General features: G+C 57.3%; 2 protein-coding genes across 2 annotated transcripts in view; both read right to left on the bottom strand.

The window, feature by feature from the left end:
- Nucleotides 1–78, bottom strand: part of Grin3b (glutamate receptor, ionotropic, N-methyl-D-aspartate 3B) — an 8958-nt gene extending 8880 nt beyond the window's left edge. The window contains exon 1 of the mRNA XM_013022685.1: nt 7–78. Coding sequence (XP_012878139.1) covers nt 7–78 — 72 coding nt within the window. The remainder of the gene's footprint in view (nt 1–6) is intronic.
- Nucleotides 79–4131: 4053 nt separating this feature from the next.
- On the bottom strand, nt 4132–13005 carry Wdr18 (WD repeat domain 18). Its single transcript, XM_013022594.1, has 10 exons — nt 12784–13005; nt 11719–11829; nt 7798–7931; nt 7470–7611; nt 6935–7078; nt 6767–6831; nt 6553–6677; nt 6189–6355; nt 4573–4641; nt 4132–4476 (listed from the first exon to the last, which is right to left on the bottom strand). The coding sequence occupies exons 1-10, from the start codon at nt 12991–12993 to the stop codon at nt 4339–4341; spliced, it is 1305 nt and encodes a 434-aa protein (XP_012878048.1). The 5' UTR covers nt 12994–13005; the 3' UTR covers nt 4132–4338.
- Between the last annotated feature and the right edge of the window lie 207 nt (nt 13006–13212).

The raw sequence follows: 13212 nt of genomic DNA, 5'->3' as shown, positions 1-13212 counted from the left end.
CGGGTGGCCGCGGGCTGCTCCCCAGCCCAGCGCCACCGCCAGCGCCAGCCCGAGCCACAGCGCCCGCACAAACTCCATCACAAAGTTGCGCTCGGTGACCGCGGCGCGAGGAGGGATCGCCAGCCGTCCGCGATCCTCGGGTCCCCCGGGTGCCCGGTCCCCTCCGGGCAGCGCACGGCACCTCGTCTTGCCCGGACCCCGCCGAGCCGCGCTTCCGCCGCCTGCGGGTCCCCAGCAGCCACTAGGGAGGAGAGGAATCACTGCCAGACCTGCTGGTGCCCTGCATGGGCAGGGCTGGGCACCCGCGCCCTGCTGCCAGCCTACCCATCCTGTAAATCTGCGGACGAGAAGGCAGGGCAGGCTCTGGGCAAGAATCCAGGGCTGTAACTGTTACTCCAACAACTAGCCCCTTTTCTCCAGGATCCTGGGGTGCCCTCCCGCCCACCCTAGGGAATGTTGCCCATTGCTCAGACAGGGAAACTGAGGCCCAAACGTGCCCCTGCTTCTAGAGAGCACTTGACCCAGTCTCCACCTACATCTGAGTTTTTGTTTTGGTGCCTATCCTGGGGCTTGAACTCAGGGCCTAGACTCTGTCCCTGAGCTTTTGCTCAAGGCTAGCACTCTACCACTTGAGCCACAGCTCCACTTCTGGCTTTTCCTGAGTAATTTATTGGAGATAAGAGTTTCACAGGCTGCCAGTGGCTCACACCTGTAATCCTACTCAGGAGGCTGAGATCTGAGGATCTCAGTTCAAAGCCAGCCCAGGCAGGAAAGTCTGTGAGACTCATCTCCAAAAAGCCACCAGAAAGCCAGAATGGCTCTGTGGTTCAAGTAGTAGAGCACTCACCTTGAGCTGAAAAGCTGAGGGACAGCGCCTAGTCCCAGAGTTCAAGCCCCACGACGGTCAATAAAAGTCTCTCAGACTATTCCTGCACGGGCTGGCCTTGAACTGCAATCCTCACATCTCAGTCTCCTGAGTAGCTAGGATTACAGGCGTGAGCCACTGGGGCCTAGTTCTTTGCGATTTGACCTGCTACCATTCAGCTCTGTGCAGAAGAGATGGGTCTGCTTGGCCACTCCTCTGTCTCAAGGACCTAGGAGCCGTTGGTGCCTGGGCTGGTAAAAGGTGCTCCATGAACACTGGCCAGTGACCTTCCCAGGCAGCCCGTCTGGAATGTTCTAGCCTAACCTCCTCGGTTGGGAGGGATCTCGCAGGGTAGCTGCAGGCCAGGCTGGAACATCAGGTTCCAATGAATGAATCTACACTTGGCTGACCTCGTCTCCTTCTGGAGCCAGTCAGTGCCTCAGAGGGAAGAGAATCACCATGGAATGAATACAAAATGAAATGTGAAGTTCTGGCCAGCAAGATGCACCAGGTCTTGGGGTCAGTACCCACAAAGGGGGCTTGTTCTAGGGGTGTGGCCACTTCTTCCAGCTACTGGGTAGGCTGGGCCCACTGGGTCTGGAGGAGGGGTTCCTGAGGTCCCCAAACAGGGGGCAGCTTGGTCCCTCAATGTCACCTCTGTGCCACCCTCAGGGAATCCTGGGTAATGATCCTTGGTATTATGGGATACAACAGGCCTGGTCTCCTCAGTTCCTGAAATCAAAAGGCTTTGAGTTGGGGACTCCATGCACTAATGCTTAATCAGCCAGTCAACATTTTTTTTTCCTGCCAGTCTTGGGGCTTGAACTCAGGGCCTGGGTGCTGTCCCTGAGCTAGCACTCTACCACTTGAGCCACAGTACCACATCTGGTTTTTTTCTGGGGCTACATGCATGGTAGGCAAGCACTTTTAACACTACACCACATTCCCAGCCCCACTTTACCACTTTGAGCCACAGCACCATTTCCAGTTTTTGGTGGTTAACTGGAGGTAAGAGTCTCACAGACTTTCCTATCCAGGCTGGCTTTGAACTGTGATGCTCAGATCTCAGCATCCTGAGTAGCTGGTATTATAGGTGTAAGCCACTGACACACAGCAACAGTAAGATTTTCTACTCTCAAGCGAACACTTTAAAATTATAAATACAGGGGCTGGGAAGGTGGCTCAGTTGTAGAGTGCTTGCCTTGCATGCATGAGGCCCTGGGTTCGATTCCTCAGCACCATATAAGCAAAAAAGAAAAAAGCCTGAAGTGGTGCTTTGGCTCAAGTGGTAGAGCGCTAGCCTTGAGCTGAAGAGCTGAGGGACAGCGCCCTGGCCCAGAGTTCAGGCCCCATGAACAGATCCAAAATAAATAAATAAAATTATAAATACAACACACATTTCCAATTTTAATTAGTTAGGTCTCTAATTTGATGGCATTAAGTACATTCACGTGGCTGTACAGCTGTTTACCATCCATCTCCAGAACTTTCCATTTCCCACACTGAAGCTCCTTCAATACTACCTCTCCTCTTGGCCAACAGAGTCCTGGTTTGTGCGGGTGCATGCACCAATAATACTGGGGCTTGAATTCAGGGCTTTGCACTCTTGCTTGGCTTTTTTGCTCAAGGATTGTGTTCTATCCACTTCCAGCTTTTTGCTGGTTAACTGGAGTCTCTTGGATTTGTCTGCCTGGGCTAACCATGATCCTCAGATCACAGCCGCCTGAGAAGCTAGGATTACAGGTATGAGTACCAGCACTCAGCTAGCATCCTACTTTGTTTCTATTTGATCCATGTGTTTAGGGACAGTGGCTAAGGCTGGTGTTTCCATCAAAGCTTTCTACTCTCCACTCCTGTCTGTCACTGACCCTCAGTGTTGCTCAGCAGGAGGGCGCATGTGGAAGAGAAGAGCCAAGCTTTTTTTTTTATTTTACTGGTGTTGGTACTTACTTCAGAACCTCCTCCTCCTCCTCCTTCCATTTATTCAAGGCAGCCACTTTACTCCTTGAGCCACAGTTCCACTTCTTGTCTTTTTGCTGGTTAAATGGAGATGGAGGCTCATGGATTTCCTGCCTGGGCTGGCTTTGTCACAATCCTTAGCCTTAGGATTACAGGTGTGAGCCACTGGTGGTGTTCAGCTTTCTGCCGTCTGCAGGCGGCCCAGCCCCCACCCTGGCAGCGTCCCTGTGGCCCGCAGAGGACAGCTGACATGGGCAAGAAGGTGCGGCGTGGCGGGCTGCATGCTAATGCCGCCTCTCCCTCATCTTGCTCCAGCCGTGTCCTCTGTGCAGGTTGCCTGTCCACAGCTGGCCACCCAGGCCTGAGGAGCCCACCTTCACCCAGCTGAGGCTGGGGTGATGCTCTGGGGACTTGCTGGCTTCTGGTGGGTGGGGGTGGGAATCCAGACTTGAGGGTGTTGGCTGCTTCCCAGGGGGGACCATGGCCACCTCATCCCAAACCTGCCAGCTCCAGAAAGAACTGGCCAGTGTCCACTGTGGGCTAGGGTCGGGGTCTCAGAACTCAGATGGAGCGAGGTGTGTGATGAGCTTAAGCCAGGCCACCTACCTCCCTGTGGCCTCCAGCCTGTGGTGGGAGGACAGACTGGGCCCAGACAATGGGGGGGGGACGACACTAAGGCACAGTGCTCTGGGGAGCAGTGGGACACCTGTCCCACTCCAGCCACTGCTCAGAGCCCCCTGTTGGGTGATGCCAATGGCCATGTACCTTGAGCCTGGGGCAGCCCCTTCCCTACTGCCGGGACCAATGGCTGGGGGGAGTGGGGGCACCCTTGGTGGTGTCCCTCCCCGTACAGATGGGGAGTCTCCCTAGGCTGTGTCCTGGTAAAGGATGCAGGGGGGGGGGCTGGGTGTACCTTTGTCTACAAGCATGAGGTCAGCGCTGGCCTGTGTTGGGTCCGGACCACACTGGCCAAGTCACACGCATTTTCTGGCTCATTCAGCAGGGCTGTCAGTGGAGACAGCTTTCTGGAAGGTTCTATGGGTATGCGGGCTAAGCAACAGGCACAGGCTGGCTGCTGGCAGTGTCCCCAGAATGTGGGGGGTGGGGGTGGGAGGGGCCCAGCCTCCTTAGGCAGAGCTGGGCAGCCAGCAGGTACCTGACAGTGCCTGACCCTGGCTGGGGCCCCCCGGGGATGTGCAGGGCAGCACCCCACCCTCGTGGCATGCCCAGGCGTTGGCCCAGGGCAGTCCAGCCGGCGAGGGCTGAGCGCAGCACGGGCACGGTGCGGACACAGTGCACAAGCGGGGCTCAGTCCAGTTTTTTTGTTAAAGGCAAACAAACACCAAAGGGAGTAAAAAAATATAAAACAAAATGCTAAAGTGGCCAGTGGGAGCCAGCCTGTCCGGGAGCATTCTGGTGGCCAAGTCCAGGAGCTGCGGCTCTAGTCGCAGGGGGGAGATGGGGGGGAGATGGCGAGGCTCAGGGCCGCATCGTGCAGGGTCTCCCCTCTGGCCTCACTTGGCCCTGCGCGTGGTGGTGATGACACGCGTGGAAAAGTCGAAGAGGTCCCTGTTGATTTTGCGCAGGTTGCACACCTCGTCCTCCAGCTCTGTCACATGTAGCTGCAGCCGGTCCTGACCACCCAGCACATTCTAGGGAGATGCAAGGGTCAGAGGTCAGCAGGTGACTTCCCCAGCCACAAGCAGCACCAGGAACCCCAGCTACCAGCCACCCAGGGCGGCACCTACCTTCTCCACAGAGTCGCTGAGCACGGCCTGCAGCTGCTCTAGCCGCTCCTGGTAGCTGAGCTCGGAGCCCTGCAAGACAAGGCAGAGCACGCCCGGGCGTGGGGACTGGGCCAGCGCCCACGGTGAGCGCGGGACACACCACCCCAGAGCTGCCAGCGACTCAGTCGGGGAGCCCCTCCTGTGGTGGCAGCTGTCAGACTCGACAGTGAGGCATTCCCAGCTCTGCAATGCGTCTACTGCCCAGAGTCCCGGGCCAGCGCTGCTCCCACGGTGGAAATACCACACCTGAGGCAGGCCTTAAGTAGCTCGTGGTCTGGGGGCCAGTGGCTCACGCTTATAATCCATGCTACTCAGTAGCTGAGATCTGAGGATCCTGGTTTGAAGTCTGTGAAGGCTTATCTCCAACAAACCAGCAGAAAGCTCAAAGTAGAGCTATGGCTCAAATGGTAGAGCACCAGTCTTTTGTTTTGTTTTTTGTCAGTCATGGGGCTTGAACTCTGGGCCTGGGCGCTGTCCCTCAGCTCTTCAGCTCAAGGAGAGCTCTCTACCATTTGAACCACAGCACCACTTCCAGCTTTCTGGTGGTTCATTGGAGATTAGAGTCTCATGGACTTTCCTGCCCTGGTTGGCTTTGAACTGCCATCCTCAGACCTCGGTCTCCTGAGTAGCTAGGATTACAGGCGTGAGCCACTGGTGCCCAGAGCACCAGTCTTGAGATAAGTGGCCCAGCATACTCTCTCCTCTCTTCCTCTCTCTCTCTCTGAAAGCCAGAACCAATAGACACTGGAGCAGTAGGTGGGGCGAGGCCGCCATCTTCAGAGCAGCCCTGGCTGTTGGATGCACAGACACAGGGAATGCTCCATTAGCCTTGACCCCAACTGGCCCTTATGGAACCCTACAATGGTAAATGCAGGTGGCTTTTGTGTGGCAGGCCCTGCCCTGGACAGACAGGTGGGTGTCCAACTGGATGGCAAGAGGCCAGGGAAGGACGGCGGAAGATGTGACCGCACACCACACCTTGCAGGACACCTTGCTGCGGTGGCTTGTAGGCACAGCTGAAATTTCTGGCATCTTTTGCTCCTGCACAAGTCTCTGGCATTTTTCTGCCTCAGGCTGGCATTCTACCTCTTTAGCGACAGCTCTAGTTCTGGCTTTTTGGTAGTGAATTGGAGAGAGTTTCATGGACTTGTCTGCCCACACTGGCTTCTAACTGCAATGCTCTCATCTCAGCCTCCTGAGTAGCTAAGGGTACAGCCGTGAGCCACCAGCACCTGGCCCTTCAGGGTGTTTGACTTTACCCGAGTTAGGCGAGGCCCCAGGCTCCCTCAGGGAGGACAGAGATAGCAGCTGCACTACCACTGATAGAATCAATTTGTATCTTGGGTAAGAGCTGCGTAGGGAGATGTGCCAAGTGCTCCAGAGCGCGGGGGACAGAGGGCGTCTGGGCTGGTGAGGACGCCGCTGAAGGGCAGCAGGAGACTGCACAGGAAGTACTGTCTGCCTTCGGGACCCTGGGGCTGCCCTTGGGGAGCAAAGGTTCTGGACGACTGGCAGTCCCCACGCCCAGCAGGACGGGCACCGCAGGTGCGAGGCGAGGTGCGGCAGGAGGGACGCACCTGCTGGTGGAGACCCAGGCGCAGAGTGAGGCCCCCGCGGCGCAGCTCGTCGCCATGCTCGGCGCCCAGCAGGTGCTTATTGAAGTGGGGCAGCGGCAGGCTGGGCCGGAAGTCGGAGCTCAGCATACTGATCGGGGCCAGCATGATGGTCGCATTGGTCACAGGGCCTGCAAGACACGGCAGTCAGCTGCTCTCACGGGCCAGCCCACCCTGCCTGTGCTTGAGTTGGTCTGTTGGTCCCTTCTGTAGACTCCCCACCCCGCCCTGGGATAGGTGCGGGCCACATTTGGACCTCCGTCCCCTGCCCCCACCCGTCCCCCTGCTACACGCTGGGACAGGCGCGGGCCCCGCGCTCACCGCCCACCTTTGTGGGTGACGGTGCGGATGCACTGCTTGCTGGGCACATCCCACAGCCGCACCGTCTCGTCGTGGGAGCCGGAGAGCAGCACGCTGCCGTCCATGGACACCGACAGGCACGTCACCTGGTTCCTGCGGCAGGGGGAGATGGCACTGGCCTCACTTGGGCATGGAAGGTGCCAGCTCTGCCCCAGGCCTCCCGGAGCCCGTTCCCGCCTTACCTGTGGCCTCTGAAGATCTTCCCAGAGTCTTGGTCCGGTGGGAAGCTCCGCTCCCTCTGTCCAGGCTGGGGGGCCAAGAGGGAGTTGAGTGCTGGGGAAGCAGCCCCCTGGCTGGGCTCCCCGCCCCGCACGCCCACCCCCACCCCGCGGCTTCCCACGGCCACTCACCCAGGAGCAGAGGTCCACCTGGAAGATGGACCCGTCGGTGCCACCACAGAACATGTGGTACTCAGCCAGGTCCATGGTCACAGCCATGATGCCTACGTCAAACAGGACGGACAGCAGCATCTCACCGGAGGAGAGCTCCCACAGCTGGGGGGAGAGGGGACGGGAGAGCTGGACACAGGCCCACACTGTGGGCCATGGTGGGGTTAGGGCTGGGCACTGGGCGGGGGGGGGGGGGGGGGGACGGCAGAGACCTGAGGTGCCTGGCCTTGAGCCTGGCTCAAGCCTGGTTCTCCCTAGGTGACCTCTATCAAGACCAAGGGCAGCCCTGCCCTGCCCCGCCCCCTGCGCACCGGGCTGCGAGCTGGCTGAGTGGGAATTTCCAGCCGACAGGCCCCGGACGTCCTTGGGCTCAAGCCGCAGGGATTACAGGCTGTCTGGAAGCCTGGCACCCAGGGGAAGAGGTGATCCACTGGCTCCCGCCTGCCAAGAGTGCCCTGCGGAGCTGCTGGCTCAGACCTGGTTGGGGCGGGGCTACCTTCACTGTCTGGTCCAGCGAGGCGGTGGCCACGCGGGCCAGCGGGCCCCCGAAGCCACAGTGCAGGTCTGTGATGGGGAGTGTGTGACGAGACCAGACGTGCCGAGGGGCCACGATCCTGGAGGGGTCCATCTGTAGCACACTGGGTGGGGAGGGTGGCAGTGGACCATTGGTGGGGGGGCCTCCACATGTGGGGTACAGACCCGCCCCACTGCCCCTGACTGGGACCCGCACGCAGCAGGCTCACCATGACCACACACCCACCCGGACACAACCTTTCCTGCCCCAGGGCCTTGGCACAGTCTTCCCTCAGCTGGACTGGCGCTACCTGCAGAGGCTCCAGGCCAGCACCAGGCAGTCCTTGCCCCCAGAGAGGAAATAGCTGCTGTCGCCGGTGAACTGCAGGCAGGAGACGTCCTGGTAGTGGCGGCTCAGGATGACCAGGAGGTTCCCAGTGGAGACCTGGAGGGGCGGGGGCACAGGGTTGGGGAGGAGTGGATCCCAGCTGCCACCACCCCACAGGTGGGGGCACTGCTTCAGAAGCCCTCGCGTCCAAGGCCCCAGGGGGTCAACACACTGGAGTGAGTCCCCAGCTTGAGCTATGGTGGCAGCTATGGCTTCTGGCTGTACTGCTGTCTAGCACTCCACTCTGTCCCTGGCTACAGAACGGGCCCAGGAATGGGGTGACCCTGCGATGCTTTCCCACAACCCTGCTGCCACTGAACACCAGCCCTGGCCCCACAGACCCCTAAGGCTGCACTCAGGACCTGTGGATGGCTCCTCGGCATCTTTGTAGGAAGCTATCATGGGACAGGGAGGCGGCAGCTGCAGGGGCTGGGGGGTAGGGTGCCCCGCGCAGGGCCTGGGGAACTGGCTCAAGCCCCGCTGGGGCCAGTGTGTCAGCCCAAAGAGGCTGAGAATACCCTGAACAACACCTAGGAGGCGTCAGGGCTAGCGGGGATGCTGCTCTTGGCTGTGCTGTGCCCCGCAAAGTATACTCAAGTCCTGTTCCCCAGGACCTGTGCATGTGACCTTGTTTAAAACTAGGTAGAATGCCAGGCTCACACTTGTAATCCTAGCTATTCAGGAGGCTGAGATCTGAGGATCACGGTTCAAAGCCAGCCTGGGCAGGAAAGTCTATGAGACTCTTTTTTTTTGGTTGGTCCTGGGGCTTGAACTCTGGGCTTGGGCGCTGTACCTCAGCTCTTCAGCTCAAGATGGGCGCTCTACCGCTTGAGACACAGCGCCACTTCTGGTTTTTGAGTTGGAGATCAGAGTCTCACAGACTTTCCTGCCCGGGCTGGCTTTGAACCTCGATCCTCAGATCTCAGCCTCCTGAGTAGCTAGGATTACAGGTGTGAGCCACTGGCGCCCAGCTTGTGAGACTCTTATCTCCAATGAACCACCAGAAAACTGGAAGTGGCACTGTGGTTCAAATGGTAGAGCGCTAGCCTTGAGCTAAAGAGCTGAAGGACAGCGCCCAGACCCAGATTTCAAGCCCCAAGACCTAAAAAAACAAAACAAAACAAACAACAACAACAAACCTAGGAAGGGCAGGGCTGGGTCTTGGTGGTGAGCACTTGTCTGGCATGGCCCTGAGTTCCAGTTCTAGCAGTGAGGAATGGGAAAAAGGGAAAAAGAAAATAAGCCTGGTCTATGCAGAGGGGACCAAGTTAAGATAAAGTCACGTGGCAGTATTCCAGTATTCTTATAAAGAGATGGAATGCTGGGTGCTGGTGGTTCACGCCTGTAATCCTAGCTACTCAGGAGGCTGAGATCTGAGGATCATGGTTCCATGCCAGACCAGGTAGGAAAGTCTGTAAGATTCTTATCTCCAATTAAATCGTAGAAAAAGCCAGAAGTGGAGCTGTGGCTCAAGTGGTAGAGTACTAGCCTTGAGCAAAAAGAGTTCAGGCACAGTGCCTAGGCCCTGAGTTCAAGTCCCAGGACTGGCACATACCCAATACTAGTATATGCAGAAACACCAAAATAGGAGGGAGGGAGAGGGAGGGAGGGAGGGAGGGAGAGGGAGAGAGAGGGAGAGAGAGAGAGAGAAAGAGAGAGAGAGAGAAAGAAGGGAGGAGGAAAGCTGACACACAGGGAAGGAGGCCATGGAAGGCTGGAAGACGCCCTTTGCTAGCATGGGAAACACTGTCCACACCTGCAGTTTAGGCTTCTGGGCCTCAGGCCTGAGGTGTCTGCTTGTGTGCTTTGTGGTGGTAGATGGAGCCTCACCCCTTCTTGGGCTTCAGTCTCCCCACCTGCATGACAGGCTGACCCAGGTGCGTAGAGGGTTAAATGGCATAATCAGCACCACTAAACTGACACCTCCAGGGAACCATCAAACTTCCTGGAGTTTGGGCTGGGCTGGACTGAGTAACTGCCACACCTCCAGGGATGCCCTGGTCCTCTGGAGCCAGTGTGAAGGGCAGATCTGACAAGCCTGGGCTGCCAGAGCCCAGCTGCCCACCCCTCAGCCTGCTCTAAGATCGCTAGGCCCCTGATGACCTCCTCCCTGCTCCTCACCCACTCCTGGTTACCAGGCCGCAGACCCACTGGGGCGCCCCCTGGTGGTCACTGCACAGAAACCCTCAGAGGCGAAGGAGCCGGGTTGGGCAGCCACAAATCTGCGGCCCTTTGCCAGGCAGCCAGCCACTCAGCAAGAAGGGGGGTTCTCACATACCAAGTGCTGAGCCACCGAATCACTACCACACTGGCCACCACACTTGAGGCTCCCAGCAATCTGGATGAAGTTGCCTACCTGGTGGGCAAACCAAGTCCTACTGTTTAGGTTTCCTCCCCGGTATCCCAAAGAGACTTTCACCCCATTGAAGAGTGAGATCAGACGGCCCGGCATTGCGATAGCTCTGGATGGCGTGGTGACCCATAGGGGACGCAAGGATGGGCCTAGGAGGGGCAGCAATGTGGTTGCTGACCACCCCAAGCCCTTGGCTGTCTGTACCACGCCATCTGTGTGGGGTGCGGGGGGAGAAAGCTAGGCCTCCCCGGCACAAAGCAGGCCAAGTCCTGTGATGGGACATGGCCACACAAGCATGGTTAGAACTGCCAGGGGTGCTCCCTAAGAGCACAGTATAAAACACTGATCCCTGGCCCTCTGGGAAAACCCTGGCCCTGTGGGATAGGTTCCAGGCTATATGATAGGGGGGCAAGGGGAGGTGTCACCTGCTTTCTCCATCAATGAGAAAAGGGGCAAGAGGGACTGAGCTATATCATCTTGAATCTTATCCCCCCCCCACGGCTTTTATTTATTTTTTGCCAGTCCTGGGTCTTGAACTTGGCCTGGGCACTGAGCTTCTTTTGCTCAAGGCTAGTACTCTATCACTTGAGCCACAGCATCACTTCTGTTTTTTTTTTTTTTTTTCTGTTTATGTGGTACTGAGAAATCAAACCCAGGGCTTCACGCATGCTAGGCAAGCACTACTAAACTACATTCCCAGCCCCAGCTTTTCATTTTTTGTGTGTGTACTAGTTCTGAGTCTTGAATTCTGGGCCTGGGTGTTATCACTTTGCTTTCTGCTCAAGGTTGAGACTCTACCACTTGAGCCACAGCTTCAGTCATGGCTTTTTGGTGGTTAAAGTCTCATGGACTTTTCTGCCTAGGCTGGCTTAGAACCTTGATCTTCAGATCTCAGCCCCCCTAAGTGGCTAGGATTACAGGTGTGAGCCACTGGTGCCTGCCTTCCACCCCCATGTTCCTGGGGATAGAATTTAGTACCTTGAAGATGCTAAGCAAGTGCTCTGCCACTGAGTTGTATCTAAGCTCTTTTTGTCAGTCGTGGGGCTTGAACTCTGGGACTGGGTGCTGTCCCTGGGCTCTTCAGCTCAAGGCGAGCACTCTACCATTTGAGCCATAGTGCCACTTCTGGTTTTCTGGTGGTTAATTGAAGAGTCTCACAGACTTTCCTGCCTGGGCTGGCTTTAACTGTGGTCCTCAGATTTCAGCCTCCTGAATAGCTAGGATTATAAGGCGTGAGCTTGGTTGTACCCAAGCTCTTCTGTGTAATTTAAGGCAGAACTCCAGGTGCTGCTTTTTGGAGGGAGCCTTAGGAGTGGGGCTGCACTGCAATCTGCCTGGGAGGGCTGCTGGTATAATTAGGATCCTTTAGAGATAAGGTGGCTTTGAGACTGAAGGACAAGCAAGACACTGGAGCCACCAGGATCTGCCTCCCCCAGCCTGGAATATGATCCTCACGGTCACTCCACAGACAGGCGTGCTCCATCTTCTTACCTCCCAGAGGTATATACTTTCTGCAATTCCTGCCACCACGTAGAGACCATTGGGTGCCGTAGTCAGACAGGTGACAGGCCCAGGACACATGATCTTCTGCTGGAGCTGGTCCTAGGGACACACAACAAGACCAGTGAGCTGATCAGAGGGGTTACTGGGGGGAATAAAGTCCATGAAGGCAGATCTTGGAGTAAGGGTGGAAAGGTAGTTTCCTTTGGAAGTGAGGGGCAGGTCAGAGAGATGGCTAACAGGTTTGAGACCCAAGCCCTTGTAATGTGGTTCTGAGTCTCCTCTCCTCTCTGTGACATGGAAAAACTTCAAGCAGGCAGCTCCAGAGCACAGCACTTGCTAGAAGAGATGGCAGAGGGCAGAAGTAGCAGTCGGGGCTTCAGAGGCTGTGTTTTGGGGGCTGCTGATAGAGAGGGCACAGTAAGCCGTATGGTGAAAGTGGCTTTTGGGGGGAAGACAGATGCATGTCTTCGGGCTATCCGTTCACGAGACTCTCCCCCAGACTTCCAACCTCTCCTCTCCAAGAAACTATGAACCCCAAGTAGTGTGCTGGTGGCCCAGGCCTATCACCCTAGCTATTCAGGAAGCTGAGATTGGGAGGATTATAGTTTTAAGCCAGCCCAAGAAGAAAAGCTCACAAGACTCAACTTCCAAACACCCAGCCAAAAGTTGGGCTGGGGGCTCCGAGTTCAAACCCCAGAACCGTAAAAACAAACCGAACCCCAAAGAGCCCCAACCTCCGCCTGTAATCAAACTTAGCGCTCCCGAGCCTACACATGCGCAGTTCCTCTAAGGACCCCAGCTGGCTGTCCCTTGGCACAGCCAACTCTCCACAGCCCAACCACCAACCCAGCTCTGCGCATGCGCACAATGCGAAGCCCCCCCCCCGAATCGCGCATGCGTAGTCTCATAACCGCAACAATTATTTTTTTTCTTCTCCTCTCCCAGCCCCCCAGAGCCGCGACCCCCAAAACGGACGCACACGGTCCCCTGAACGCCTCCTGGCTCTTCTCGCGAGCCGAGTGCACCCCTCGATGCCCGGGCCCCGCGTCGCACCTTGCGCTGCACCTCCCAGGCGCTGATGTAGTTCTTGCCCAGCTGTGCCGCCAGCAAGTACTCGCCATTAAGTAGAGCGAGGCCCCGGGGCCCGGCCTGGCCGCCGCGGTAGGTGAGCAGGTTGGCGCCCGAATGCAGCTCCCACACAATGCAGCTCCATAACTGCGCCGCCGTGTCCGTACATACAGCCACCTCCATGGGGGCTGCCATGTTGTCGGCCGGTCCCGCCCCGGAAGCGCGTCACCACACCAGTGGCTCTGGCCACGCCTATCACGTTGGGGTAGAGAGGCGGTAACGAGTTTGGGGGCGGGGCTGGAGGACTTGCGCGTGCGCACAAGCCTTGGCGGGGATGGGGGGGTGGGGTGGGGGAAACTTTTTTTTTTTTTTTAACCTTTTCCTATAGCCCTGACTCGAGGGTTGAGGGATTAA

Source organism: Dipodomys ordii, unplaced genomic scaffold (genome assembly GCF_000151885.1).
Source record: "Dipodomys ordii isolate 6190 unplaced genomic scaffold, Dord_2.0 Scaffold64, whole genome shotgun sequence".
Classification (NCBI taxonomy): Eukaryota; Metazoa; Chordata; class Mammalia; order Rodentia; family Heteromyidae; genus Dipodomys; species Dipodomys ordii.
Note: the sequence above shows the minus strand (reverse complement) of the source record. Positions and strands in the feature narration are given on the sequence as shown.